The following is a 13229-nucleotide window of genomic DNA, read 5'->3' as shown; positions in this document are numbered from 1 at the left end:
TTCTACCTTTCTTTTCTTTAGCGATGGCGAGTCAACATGGGGAAGAAAACAAGTACAAAGTGGGCGACTATGTATATATAGAACAGTCGCAGGAGAACCCCTTGTCATCAGAAGAATCGACGAACTTCAAAAGACGGCACAAGGCAATGTCGCTGCTAAAGTTGTTTCTTACTATGTAAGTCTTCTTTCACTCCCTCATCTCTATCTTTCTTTTCAAGCGACGAAGGGACATTCCAAATTCATTAGCAGCCCTGGCCGACAAACATGCCAACGACATGGCGGAGTCGATGTTCTCCGAGTACAAATTCAACGATGTCGAGAAACACCAGCTCACGCACAGAGAAGTCTTCCTCTCCCGCCAAGTCGAGACGGTCAATGCCTCGCTTATCCGGGGCAAGTGCTCCGTCAGAATACTCAGCGACGCCGAAAACATGCAGATGTACATCAAAGAGCCGGATACGTTCTACTACTCGCTGGTATTCGATCCCAAGCAAAAGACACTGCTCGCGGATGGTGGCGATATTCGCATAGGATCCAAGGTAACTTTTCATTTGTAACTAAGTTTCAATCGATGATAAAATTAAGTATCAATGCCAAAACATCCCAGAAGTGTTGGAGGATTCATCCAAAGACGAAAAATTCTCGGAAGAGCTTGAAGAACTCTGCTGGGAACCAAACAGGATAGATGATCTCTCGATTGAGCGCTTTACGTGTCTCTTCCGCTCGGTGGGTACATTCGCCAGAGCGTTGGACAAGCCGAGCTGCGGCAAAATGGGACTCGTCGACGCCGCTTCCATGGCTTCGCGGGACATGACCCTCACCACTGCCTACAAATATCTCCACGAAGGTAAATACGTCTTTCCTGGCTATCTCTATTTAATTCTTTAAAGCTGGCTACGACTTCGCGAAAGCAACGGAGCGACTTCTGCCAAACAACGCAGCTGTTGCCGGCGAAATCAACGTCGGTCCCGTCTTTGTCCGCGACGAATTCGAAGACTGGTCCAAGGCCGAAGCGCAGCTCTTCGAGGAAGGAATGCAAAAGTACCAGAAGGAGTTTCTCTCAATCCGCGACGATTACTTGCCCTGGAAGACGCTGTCTAGCATTGTCGAGTTCTACTACCTTTGGAAAACGAGCGACCGATGCGTCGAAAGGGTAATTTATCAATAAAAAAGATGATTATTAAAGTAATTATTAAAGAAAAAGCGAAAAATGACGGAGGAGCAGCAGAAGCTGAAGTTCGTCTTCATTCCTCCGTACGACAAGCCGTCGAAAATGTGCAAGCACGAGAACCAAATGGACGAGAAATCGCGAACCCGTCCCTGCGAAGGATGCTGCGCCTTCGAGTCCGAGGACAAGCTCTGGTTCCCATGGGGCCCCGAGCGCTATCACTCCTGGTACTACACCATTTTACTATTAGTTGCGTATATAAAACCTGAGATATATAATACGAGTATATTATATATGCATCCTTATCTAATATTTTTATATCAAGGGGCACTAATATAGTGTTTGAAAGGCTGTGCTCGAAGTGTTGGCGCTACTGGAAGAAGTACGGTGGCTTGCAGTTGCCAAAAAGCACTAGAAGACGAATCATGGTCGGGAACGACAAGGTAAGTTGCTATTAGCAAATTACAGTCACAAGTTTGCTCGCTTTTTCAAAATTCACGCCTTCTCTAACACGCCAAAAAACAACAACTAACAACTAATTCTAAAAACGCTGCTTCAATTTTAAATCGATTGATTTTGAATTTAAAATCGCGCTTTTCATGATTTTTAAAAGTCGGGCATAATTGTAAAGAGGTGTGATTAGAATCGGCCACTGCGTTTCAGCACTCATCTTCAGAAGCTTCCCAACAAAACGCCTCTCTCAGTTCAGCGCCGGGACCAGAAAAACCAAAAGCAGCGCCAGCAGAGTTTTTACCTCCAGACAACAAGAGCAACAAAGGTAGCTTCGAGCATCAATCTCGAGAGTTTTTTCAGGCAGAAAATGCTCTTTTTCATTGACATCAAGAATCGAGTTTTTCTGGCAGAGTTTTCTCTCAAATTTCATAAAATTTTCTTCCTAAAGAGCCTGCCTGGGAATCCCGATCTTGATGTCTTCTTGCATTATTGCAGAGTTGCTAAACTTTCATTCAGAAAATGCGAGTAGTTTGCAAAGATATTTGTTACGAGAAAAAGATCGCATTGAACCCATTCCAGTCCTTCAAAACGGACATGGAGGCTATCAAGGTATTCAAAATAGCAAAAAATCGTTGTTGAATTCAATTCACAATTCAGGCCGAGTGCAATGCCAGGTTGAAGGCGAACCCAGACGCAGGCTCGGTCCGGAAAAGAGTCTTTCCGAAGCTGCACGAAGAGGTGATCAATAAAATTCGCGCCTCGCAAGTGAAACCAGAAGAGAACTCAAGCGCCAAGCAGCCCGTAAAAAGTCCCAAAAAGGAGGAAAACACCGCCGAAACGAAACAAGAGCCACTAGATATGAAACAAGAAGCAATAGAAGCAGAAACCGATGCCGCCGAAAACGGACCCGAAAACCTACGAAAAGGACAAGGAAAACTTCCGGTAGGGAATGGACTTTAAAAAACTATCAACTTTCAATTCAATAAAGAAAAAACTATCTGCCACTTTCAAAAACAAAAAACAATCTTTCTTTCGTTTTCTCAAGCAAACAAAAATGCAGTTGACAAATGCTAGATATAAAAGCAAAATTAAGGATTTAGTCTTTTATGTTCCCGATATTGCAGTAACAGTCAATTTAGAATAGATGTTTCTTAGTAGATATTCAATTAACTCTTGCTATCTTGTCAAAAGCCTGATTTATCGAGGGCTTTCCCCTTAAACTTAGCTGATATGTATGCATCCTCTGAAATATGTTTAGCAGCAGATGAACAGTAGTCGAGCACGACGGGACGAGCAGCTTGTTTTCATGATGCGTCCAAACGAGGAAACGAAGTAAGTAATGCCCACTACTAATGTGAAGATAAATTCCATATTGTATAGAAAACTCCGAGAGCAACACGTAAGCCTCTGTCGCAAGTATGCCCGTCGACCAAGCGCCGGCGCCAGGGAAGAACAGAAATCACAACTCATCGCGCTTCTCTTCGCTTCCCAAAACTGAGTAGATTTAGTCCTCTCCGCAGCTCCGCCTGCTGAGGCGGATAATACAGCAATCTTCCATCTGACAACTTAACTTCGTTCAACTCAAGCTCTACTGTAACAATCACTATAGAAAACACCCTTGTTGAACTAGAATTCAAAAATTGATTTTTGAATTTTGAATTTAAACTTGTCATATGGAAAATGAAAAATCAACTCACGGCCAAAACATAGCTTTTTGCATATGCTCAAGCATTTTTACATGTTGCTTCTTTTGGTTCTTTTTGAAAAAGACAGCTTGGGCGAGTCAGCTGTTGATGGACAGTAGCAATACTGTGTCTTATCAAGAGCTTGCTCGAGACCCTCCCACCAGACCCGACAAACACGCACACACACACGCACATACACAGACTAACACATGTATACTCTAGGCTACTGTACCTCTTTTACGTTCTTTCCTCACTTCACCATCTTCTGACCATTTTTTATGTTAAAAGCTACTGATCATTGAAAAGCAAACTGTTTCCAACAACATTCGCTAAAAAATTGATGATCAGATCAAATGCTTGCCAATTACTGTACTCCTTTCTTGATGAAACGATTTTATATTATTATTTTTTTCAATTTATGTCTTTAAAAATTAGAAAAATTGTACTTTTCATTGCCCTGTCCTCTTGCTTTCTCTCCTGTAAATAATTTTCCGGTATATTTTTTGCTTTTCTTCACCATTTTTGTTCCAGAAAAAGCTTTCTTATCAGCAATTCCTCGAATTGCCATCGATATAAACGTAACCACTTCAAGTTGTGTTCCAAAAGAAACTAGTCAAAATTATTATTTCCCTGCTAATTTGGTCATCTACAAATCCCCAGAACTCACCAACAAAGATTTCATTCATCAACTTAGCGAAATTCTAACGAACGGAGCAGGAAAACTGCTCTGTTTGTCAAACTGCCACTTTTAGGAAAATTGTCTAACCTCTTGACCAAGTCTCAAAAAAGAGCATAAAAGAACTCCAACAACTGCGAAATTCTACCGCCAGGCATTTTTTTTTAATCAACATGGCTTCACCTAATTAGGAAAGGAAAAAGATTGCCCTCTCCCCAGTTAGCTGCCCCCCTGTTGATTTAAAAATCGTGTGTGGCGGTATGTTTTGATGAGCTTTTTTGGTTGCTTATTTTTTGAGCGAAACCAACTTCTTTTTCCTGCCCATGTTCAATTTTTCCATGAATATTTCGTCTCTTCTGAAACGTAATGCTCGTGCTCGCATTATTATCATCTTAAGTTTTTTGTGATGTAAATACATAGAATACGCACAATAAACCCTGTTCTTTGTCAATTTTTCTGACCATTATTTTTCCAATTTTTAGAATACGGGAGGGCGAGTAAAAACTGAGAGCAATGGCGGAATCGGTCACGATAAAAGTTATGTGCCGTTTCCGGCCGCTGAACAGCAAGGAACTGGCGAGGCAGGACAAGTTTCTGCCCAAGTTCATCAGCGACGAGCAGATCAAGCTCGACGGGAAGACATACACCTTCGACCGCATTTTCAACGAGACGACGCAGCAGGAGACCGTCTACAAATACGCTGCGCAGCCGATTGTCAAGGACGTCTTAACCGGCTTCAATGGAACGATCTTTGCGTATGGCCAGACGTCGTCAGGAAAGACGCATACGATGGAAGGTGTTCTTCACGACAGTAACTTGAGCGGTATCATTCCGAGAATCGTCGACGACATCTTTAATCACATCTACGGCATGGACGAGAGTATCGAGTTCCACATCAAAGTCTCGTACTTTGAAATTTATCTGGACAAAGTACGAGACTTGCTCGACATCTCGAAGACAAACCTTCCCGTGCACGAAGATGGCAACCGCGTTCCCTATGTCAAAGGAGCAACAGAACGCTTCGTGGTCTCGCCGGAAGATGTCATGGACGTTGTCGACGAAGGAAAGTCTAACCGATCCGTGGCCAGCACAAATATGAACGACCAGTCGAGTAGAAGTCACTCGATCTTCCTCATCCAGGTCTCACAAGAAGACAAGACGAAAGAGACCAAGCTCAACGGAAAGCTCTACCTCGTCGATTTGGCTGGTTCCGAAAAAGTCGGCAAAACAGGAGCAGAAGGCATCGTTCTCGACGAAGCAAAGAACATCAACAAGTCTTTATCCGCCCTTGGAAATGTCATCTCGGCTTTGGCGGAAGGTACAAAGACGCACATTCCTTACAGAGACTCGAAAATGACGCGAATTCTGCAAGAAGCGCTCGGTGGAAACTGCAGAACGACGATCATCATTTGCGCCTCCCCAGCCGAATATAATGAAGCCGAAACGAAATCGACGTTGATGTTCGGTGTGAGAGCAAAGACGATCAAGAATTCGGTCGTGGCGAATGTTGAACTGACAGCCGAGCAGTGGAGAAGAAAATACGAAAAGGAACGAGAAAAGAACAAAAAAGCAAACGCACAGATTGAGTTGTTGAAACGAGAACTCGAACGATGGAGACGCGGAGAAACAGTGCCCGAAGAGGAGCAAGTCAATGAAGACGCAGTTCTTCTCGCGATGAAAAAGGAGCCCTCGCAAGGAGGAGCTGCTTCTAGTAATCACTCATTAATGATCGATCCACAAGGTCAAGGTGATAGTTTCTTGGGATCCGTCCGTCCTTCTCCCTGCGCGACGCCACTAGGCAGTGCTAAACGCGATTTCCCCTCTGCTGAAGAATCGTAAGTCTTATTTCGTAAGATCTTAGTTAAAAACCTATTTAGCGAGCTGTATAAACAACTAGACGACAAAGATGAAGAAATCTGCTCCTTATCAAGAGTTAACCAACAACTACAAGGTACCCCTTCCTTTCTTTCTCTGTAACAACCGCTTTCACCGTCATTTCTAGCGCAACTAATGGAGCAGGAAAACCTCATCGCCTACATGAAAGGTTCCGACGACCGAAACTCGTCAGAATACCAGCAAATCTCCCAAGAACTGCAAAACTCAAAAGAAGAAGTGGCTGACTTAATGCGCGCACTTGAGGATCTGGCTGTTAGCTATGAGCAAAAGGCAGAAGCACTCGGAGGTAGTGTATTTGATTTGTGTTTGGTTTATTTTTGGTTCTTTCATTTTCATGAAAAAAGCTTGTTCGCTTGATAAGCGGGAGTTTCTGAGAGGCCGAGCTCGCGCGGGCTGGAAAGTGCTGGAAGCTCCGTCTTTTTGAGTTGGTACCAGGGCATGATGGGACCAGCGCTTGAGACGAGATGCGAGAGGCTAATGGGCTCAGGACGTGGCTCGTTCTTCTTTCTGAATTGAAAGTTTAACGAGTGGATCAAGTCTTATATCTATATTTATATGTATAGTATCGACCGAATTTAATAGAAATCAACTTACCTTGTCATCATTGCGCATATAGCCATAGCAGACGAGCTCATTTTCGCTGATTTTTTTGTCTTAAACTGAATGGATCATTTTCGAAAAAACATGCCTCTCAAAGGACGTTCTAGAGAATCATACTAACTCATTTTTGTAGAGGCCGGTCGTGAGCGCGAAGCAATGGAAGAAGAACTCCGACGTAAAGACGAGCAAAACGTGAACTTGTTGAGCGAACTGGAACTCGTCAAGGAACAAAATCAAGAAATCCAAACGCGAACGACAGAGACAATGTCGAGTTTGCTCCGTGACCTGAGCGACATGGGCATGGCCGTGAATCCAGAGAACACGGCCGAGCTCAGCCCCAAAAAGGTAGAATCACTCAATAGTGGAGCATACGGTACTTCGTTGCAGTATCTTTCCATCTTCGAGTCGCATTGGCAGGACCAGCTTGTCAATTCAACTCTTGAATCGTTTCATCTCATAGTGCTCACTTCATAACCGATTTATTTTCGTTTATGAAATGAGCAAAATCATCATTTATCTTCAAAAGACATTATTCATTTTATGTTTCGTGGCATTTGGTTTTTATCAAATGTCATCTTGAATAATCATAATCATCGATTGTTAGCTACAGTGTTGTAGTGTCTTGTAGTTGTTAAAAAAAGGCTAACAGAATTTGACGACGAGCTATTTTTCAGTCCGATGGTCAGGCTTCAGAATCTGAATTCACTTCTGCCAGACTTCTCATTTCCAAGATGAAGGGCGAAGTTCTACAGGTACTATCTCTTCTGCCCTCTTTTCAAAAAATTCATCATGAACCTAGGTCATAAATCGAGCGAAGCAAGCAGAAACGAATCTAACCGATCAGCACAAATTAACCGAAGCGAAGGAAAAGGAACTCCAAGAATACAAGGAAAAGATCAAACAATACGAAGCGCGCTCGGTGGAACTCCAGCAAGATTACAACGAATCCGAAGCGTACGAAAATTTTTCAAAAGTTCCAACTTTTAATCCTCTTTTTAGGAAGAAACGATCGCTAGAAGAAGAGCTTGATCAAAGGTGCGCAGAGTTGGAGGTGCTAAAACAAGAAGAAAGAAGAGCACAAGGTAAGAAAAAATCTAGTGGTGTTTGAAGTCTACTGCAAGCCACTCATTTTACTTTCTTCAGAAAAAGTCGCCTCCCAATCTGAATCAGTCGATCATTTCCGAACGTCAATGGAAGCTCAATTGGAAAGTAACCGGGAATTCCATGCTCGTCAAGTAAAACGCCTTCGCGAGCAGATCGAAGCCAAGAACACCCAAGTAGAGTCACTCCGGGCAAAGAACAACGAAGCGCACGCCGAGTCCGACCGAATCAAGTCCGAATACGCCCAGCTGCAGAGACATGCCTCTGAGAAAGAGGGCAAGCTCAAGGAGATGGAGACGAAACACGAACAAACGAACCAGGCGAAGAATGATCTTCGAGGCTTGGAAGAAACTGGTCAGAGCTCATTTGTAGTATTCAAGTAATAATTGACTTTCTAGTTGGCCGAGAACTGCAGACACTTCATAGCTTGAGAAGAATGTTCGTCAAGGATCTCCGAGAGCGTGTCAGAAAAGCTCAGGTAGAAATCATCCCCGTCGTCATTCTTCATTTTCAAATTCTAGGGCGAAAGTACCGACTGCGATTTGGTGGAAGGATCGACCGCGCAAAAACACCGAATCGGCTTCTTAGAAACGAATTTAAACCAACTTACCACTGTGCACAAGCAATTAGTGCGTGATAACGCAGACCTCAGATGTGAATTACCGAAACTAGAAAAGCGACTTCGAGCAACAGCCGATCGTGTCCGAAGCCTTGAATGTGAGTATTCCGGGTCCTTTTCAGCTTTTTTACCGTCGATTCTATTTTAGCTGCTCTGCGAGAAGCAAGAGAGGGTGCGCTGAAGGACAGGAGAAAGTACCAGGGAGAAGTCGAGAAAATCAAGGTTTGGCTTTTTTGTATTATCGATTCTTGAAACTTTTCTTTTAGGAAACTGTACGAGCGCGAAACATTGCCAGAAGAGCTCAACAGGCGAACATTGCCCGTCCTGTTCGCCGGCCAGAGGTAAAAATCGACTTCGAAAAGGCGAGAAAATGACATCCTAATTCTAGGGCGCCCTTGGTGGCAGTGGAATCCGAAGACCCGTCCGCTCGCCGCAAGAAGAGCCACAAGGTGGCATTCGCAAATGGCCCGCGTCCGTCAATCGCTCATGATTTCTGCTCGGACGATCATGTTTTTCAAATTCTTCATTTTACCCTTCGAGACTATCTATTTTATTTTCTGCGATATCCTGTATAGAAACTTTATTTTATTATGATAATTTTTCACTTTCACACATTTTTAAAATTTCTTCATCCCCTCTTTTTCGCTTTAATTTTTCGGCGACATATTTATTTTTTCTTTGTTCATTGTGTGTCCGCCAGTTTTATCAAAAAAAAAAGCGAAAAGATCTCACAATTCTAGCGATTTGCCTTCTCTTGCAATTCTGTTCCGATCCAACTGCGCAAGTTTATCTTCAGTTCTTTTTGAAAATACACAACTGAACTGTTACAGTATTAGTTTTGGTTTCTTTTTGGAGCAATCCCCTTTTTTCCCGTTATTTTACTATTTAATCTTTGTCTAGAGCTTTAGCCTCAAAGGAAAAATTTACAAGTAGTCAATTTTGTGCATTAAAAAACGAAGTACGATCAACATCGTTTACAGAGTATTCCGCAACTTTAAGATACACTTACAGTCAGGGGAGCCACTCAAACTCTTGCCAAAACAGATCTCCAGTGACCGTGGCTATCCCCTTGCTTGTTACAGTATCTCTGCCTGTATTAGCATTTGTGCAAAGCAATTTATTTATCAACAGCATTTTGTATTATGTACTACTGTAGTGTTCCTCTCGCTTAATTTCACTAGAGGTGTTTTCAGAACATCAGCTCGCCAAAAAAGCTTGTTCGGCTTCCCAAAAATAAGTGCAACTGTCTCTCTCTCCCTCTCTCTCTCTTTTCCCCAAGCAATTTTCCTATCTATCAACCCTTCTTTTTTCCAAGAGCTTTTTACTGATCAGAATAAATAACTTTAACTTTAAACTTTTGAACGCATGGACTTGCGCTCAATCATCTAAGACTAAAAAAGATCAAATCTCCTCCATGTTTGCACTTTTGAGGTTTAGGAAAGTATCGTCCTATCTCTCTTCTTATTCTTGCTGTTTTCTTTTTTACTCTTCGACTCAGCAACTTTAACGAGTAAACTTTAAACTCTCTGGTTCCCAAACTATTGTTATCTCGGCTTTAGACGAATGATACAGCTACTATTACTATTATATTATTAACTAAGAATATTATTTTATTCCTATCATGTGACGTGCTCAATAACATGCTGCTCTACCTGGCTCTTGACCTCTGCCTGGTTGACAAAAAGACCCACGAGTCAAGAAAGATAAAAATGAACTTATCGTTTCCTTTTAGAAAAGAATGTTGGATTTCTTTAGCATTCTTTCGAAGGGCGGCCTGGTTCTTTGGTACTTCCAGGCGGACCTGCTCAAACTCGACTTTCAAGCAGCGGTGAATGAGATGATCAAATATGCCCTCATCGATGTATGTAATGAAGAATATCTTTTTAATAACTTTCTTTCAAGAAAAACTCGGGGACATTTCACTATGACAAGCTGGCCCTGCAGAGTGAGTTGGACAACGAATTTGATCTGGTGTTCATTGTTGGCTATCAGAATTTTCTCCAGTTGGCGTATATTGACAAGCTCTTAACTGAAGTCAAGAAGAGGTTTAGGGACATGTACAAGAATCGTTTGGAGGTAAAGCCATCGATACTAGTGATCCAATGTGATCATGTGCTTTTTGTAGGACGGAATCGCTGGTCATTTGGAAACGAACTTCGACGGATTCGACTCTGTGTTTAAGAAAACCCTGGCCCAAGTAGAGTACGACTCTAAAAATGCAGTACCAAAGAAGCCCAGAGCTTTCCAGCAGTCCGAGAAAAGCAGTAAGACGATCAAGGGCTCTGGTTTGATCGAGACAAAAGAAGAGAAGAAGCGAAGAGAGCAGGAGGAAAGCAGAATGAAGCAGCTTGACGAGCCCGACGAAGACGAGATCCAACGAAACATAGAAAGGATGAAGGGCAGCTATGGAAAATCGCCGAAGCCCGCGAAAAAGGAGAAGGGAAAGAAAAAGAAGGAAGCGCGCAAATGGCCCGGCGAAGGCACCAAGGAGGACTTCAAGGAGCTTGATTACAGCAAAAAGAGCGAAAGCAACCTTGCTGCTGACGTGATCAAGCCCACGACGGAGGACAAGGAGGCCAAGGGAACGATGAAAGGCGAAGTGAAAGGCCTCGCTGTTGAAGAACTCGACATTGACTCAAATAGTAAGTGCGCGTAATCGAAATATGAACAGTTTTCTAGTTTAAAAGTTGTGCATAATATATCGATCAATAATTTATTGGTCTTTGCAAAGGATCTCAAACTTCAGGTGCTTCATTTTAAAAACAATAGAACATACATTTGCACAAACGTGAAATGATAAACTTTCTAATCAATGCAAAAATCTTAGCGTTCATTTCATATACTTTTTTAATTGCAAGTTATTGGCTATTTCCATCATATCTGGTTAAATACCAGAAGAACAGCTGTTTCAATTTTATGCCAAGCGCATCTGTTGAATTTTAGATAAAACCATTTCGTTCCAAATGGTTCGTTTTAGCTACTCCATGGAATAACTACCGGTTCAACCCACTAATTTGTTAGTTACAATATATTTCAGCCTCTGCTTCTTCCAGCTCAATGTTGAGCATGTTCAAAACTCTGGTGAGCCAGAAAGAACTCACCGAAGCTTCCATCGACCCGATTCTACAGAAGTACAAGGATAACTTGATTTCGAAAAACGTTGCATCTGAGATTGCAACAAAGCTTATTTCCGCTGTAAAAAACAAGCTCGTTGGCCAAACAATCGGCACTTTTTCTTCAATTAAAAAAGTAGCTCCTTTCTTCAACCACCCCGAAAGTAACATTGAAATCGTAGGCTGTCTTCAATGGACTTGAAGAGTCCCTAGTTCAAATTCTTACACCTCGTCGACGAGTCGACATTCTTCGCGATGTTTTACATGCAAAAGGAGAGGGCAGACCCTATTCCATTACCTTCTGCGGCGTCAACGGTGTCGGCAAATCCACCAACCTGGCTAAGATCTGCTTCTGGCTGGTTGAAAACGGTAATAAAGATCCCGCCTTGTAAACAAAATTAAGTAATCAAAATTGTAGGTTTCCGCATCATGATAGCCGCGTGCGATACATTCCGCGCTGGAGCTGTTGAACAGCTCAAAACGCACGTCCACCGAATCAACGGAGTCCATGCCGACTCTGTCAAGCTTTTCGAGCAGGGATACGGAAAGGATCCTGCCACTATTGCCATGCACGCGATTTCTGCTGCGCGCGATCAGGGCTACGATGTTTGCCTCATTGATACTGCCGGCCGTATGCAGGTGCTATTCCTTTTCTCGTTCCGCTCTCATTTATTTTTTAAGGATAACGAGCCTCTTATGCGTGCTCTTGCCAAGTTGATCGCTATCAACCGGCCTGATGCTGTCCTTTTCGTCGGCGAAGCTCTTGTCGGAAATGATGCTATCGACCAGCTCACCAAGTTCAACAAATCCCTAGCCAATCATAGGTAGGAGTCTTCTATATTTCGATCTCTAACTAATTCTTGCAGCCAAAGTACTAATCCTCGTTTGATCGACGGAATCGTACTTTCCAAGTTCGACACAATAGACGACAAAGGTAAAGTAACACACAAGAACGTCCATACTCACCAATTTCAGTCGGTGCCGCTATTTCCATGACGTACACAACCGGGCAGCCAATCGTCTTCATCGGCACCGGGCAGACCTACAAAGACTTGAATTCCTTGAACCCGAAAGCCGTCGTCAATCTTCTTCTCCGCTGAGCGTGTTTATTTCTTTCTCCATTCTGTGCAATTCGTGTTCATTTTTCTTTACAAAAAAAAAACAATTGTCTAGTTCCACAGTTTTCTGTCCTCCACAACGAAACTATACACTCATGTTGGATATGTTAGAAACTTCATTTCTTCAGTTAGTGCTATTACAGATGTTATCTAATTAAATCCGATCCATAGTAATTGAAAAAAATGCGAGCAACCTGTACCATTTTGATTTTCAGAAAGTTGAGAAAGAAATGGAAGTGAGCGATAGTCTACCAAAAGAAATCGAAGCCAGCTGCTCTGCTTTTGAAGCTAGTTTAGACGGCATTATGAAAGGTCAGTCTTTTGAAACAGTCAGTATTAAGACTCATTCAAATATAGAGGTTACAAAGCTGACGGAGCTATCACAAGAGGAAGTGAAGAAGCTCCCACCGTTGGAGCAGGCCAAATTAGATCTGTTATCGCTTTACACAATGAATTCAATGGCCTGGGTTTACAACACCGTCAATGGCGTCGATCCGAAACAGACAGCGCTCAAGGACGAGCTCCAAAGAGTCCAAGTCAGCATGAAAAAGGCCCAAGGTTAGGCTGGGAAAGTGGAAAGGAGAGGCATTGATGCGCGTTTTATTCAGATATTGAAGATAAGAAGAAGCGGCTGAGGGTTGACTCTCAAGCAGCGAAGAGAGTAGTTGCGCACGAGATAAAAGAGTACGGAAAGAAAAAGAAAGAAAACAACAAAAAGAAAAAGTAAAAAATGAACGTTGTTTTGAAGAAAAAAAGAGACTCATTCTCCTGCCATTACTGTGATTGTAACAGTTACTGTA

The 13229-nt window shown here is 42.7% G+C and overlaps 4 protein-coding genes and 1 long non-coding RNA gene across 5 annotated transcripts; 4 read left to right on the top strand and 1 right to left on the bottom strand.

Annotated features, from left to right (window-relative positions):
* Positions 1 to 23: 23 nt before the first annotated feature.
* Positions 24 to 4433, top strand: LOC145708245 (metastasis-associated protein MTA3-like). Its single transcript, XM_081785902.1, is given in 12 exon segments — positions 24 to 99; positions 102 to 175; positions 219 to 539; positions 586 to 847; positions 891 to 1153; positions 1199 to 1395; positions 1494 to 1611; positions 1812 to 1946; positions 2138 to 2230; positions 2279 to 2563; positions 2880 to 2953; positions 3002 to 4433. Coding segments are annotated over 12 exon segments (2016 nt in total). The 3' UTR covers positions 3120 to 4433.
* A 35-nt stretch (positions 4434 to 4468) lies between these two features.
* Positions 4469 to 9908, top strand: LOC145708240 (kinesin heavy chain-like). Its single transcript, XM_081785898.1, has 13 exons — positions 4469 to 5817; positions 5860 to 5933; positions 5985 to 6164; positions 6612 to 6823; positions 7153 to 7230; positions 7278 to 7432; positions 7478 to 7560; positions 7622 to 7933; positions 7978 to 8057; positions 8101 to 8296; positions 8347 to 8420; positions 8465 to 8539; positions 8587 to 9908. Exons 1-13 carry the CDS (start codon positions 4496 to 4498, stop codon positions 8686 to 8688), a joined length of 2943 nt encoding a protein of 980 aa, XP_081642024.1. The 5' UTR covers positions 4469 to 4495; the 3' UTR covers positions 8689 to 9908.
* LOC145708248 (uncharacterized) lies at positions 6179 to 6533 on the bottom strand. Its single transcript, XR_014134812.1, has 2 exons — positions 6473 to 6533; positions 6179 to 6385 (listed from the first exon to the last, which is right to left on the bottom strand). It is a non-coding gene; the product is annotated as an uncharacterized LOC145708248 (long non-coding RNA).
* Positions 9909 to 9923: 15 nt separating the features above from the next.
* On the top strand, positions 9924 to 12618 carry LOC145708242 (signal recognition particle receptor subunit alpha-like). Its single transcript, XM_081785900.1, has 9 exons — positions 9924 to 10059; positions 10101 to 10274; positions 10324 to 10840; positions 11236 to 11447; positions 11494 to 11680; positions 11730 to 11950; positions 11993 to 12135; positions 12178 to 12245; positions 12287 to 12618. Exons 1-9 carry the CDS (start codon positions 9937 to 9939, stop codon positions 12409 to 12411), a joined length of 1770 nt encoding a protein of 589 aa, XP_081642026.1. The 5' UTR covers positions 9924 to 9936; the 3' UTR covers positions 12412 to 12618.
* LOC145708247 (nuclear nucleic acid-binding protein C1D-like) lies at positions 12606 to 13186 on the top strand. Its single transcript, XM_081785904.1, has 3 exons — positions 12606 to 12741; positions 12787 to 12987; positions 13038 to 13186. The coding sequence occupies exons 1-3, from the start codon at positions 12660 to 12662 to the stop codon at positions 13154 to 13156; spliced, it is 402 nt and encodes a 133-aa protein (XP_081642030.1). The 5' UTR covers positions 12606 to 12659; the 3' UTR covers positions 13157 to 13186.
* The last annotated feature ends 43 nt before the right edge of the window (positions 13187 to 13229 follow it).

The sequence above is a fragment of the Oikopleura dioica genome, chromosome XSR, assembly GCF_907165135.1.
Source record: "Oikopleura dioica chromosome XSR, OKI2018_I68_1.0, whole genome shotgun sequence".
Lineage (NCBI taxonomy): Eukaryota > Metazoa > Chordata > Appendicularia > Copelata > Oikopleuridae > Oikopleura > Oikopleura dioica.
The sequence above is the reverse complement of the archived record's forward strand: the minus strand, read 5'-3'. Positions and strand labels throughout refer to the sequence as shown.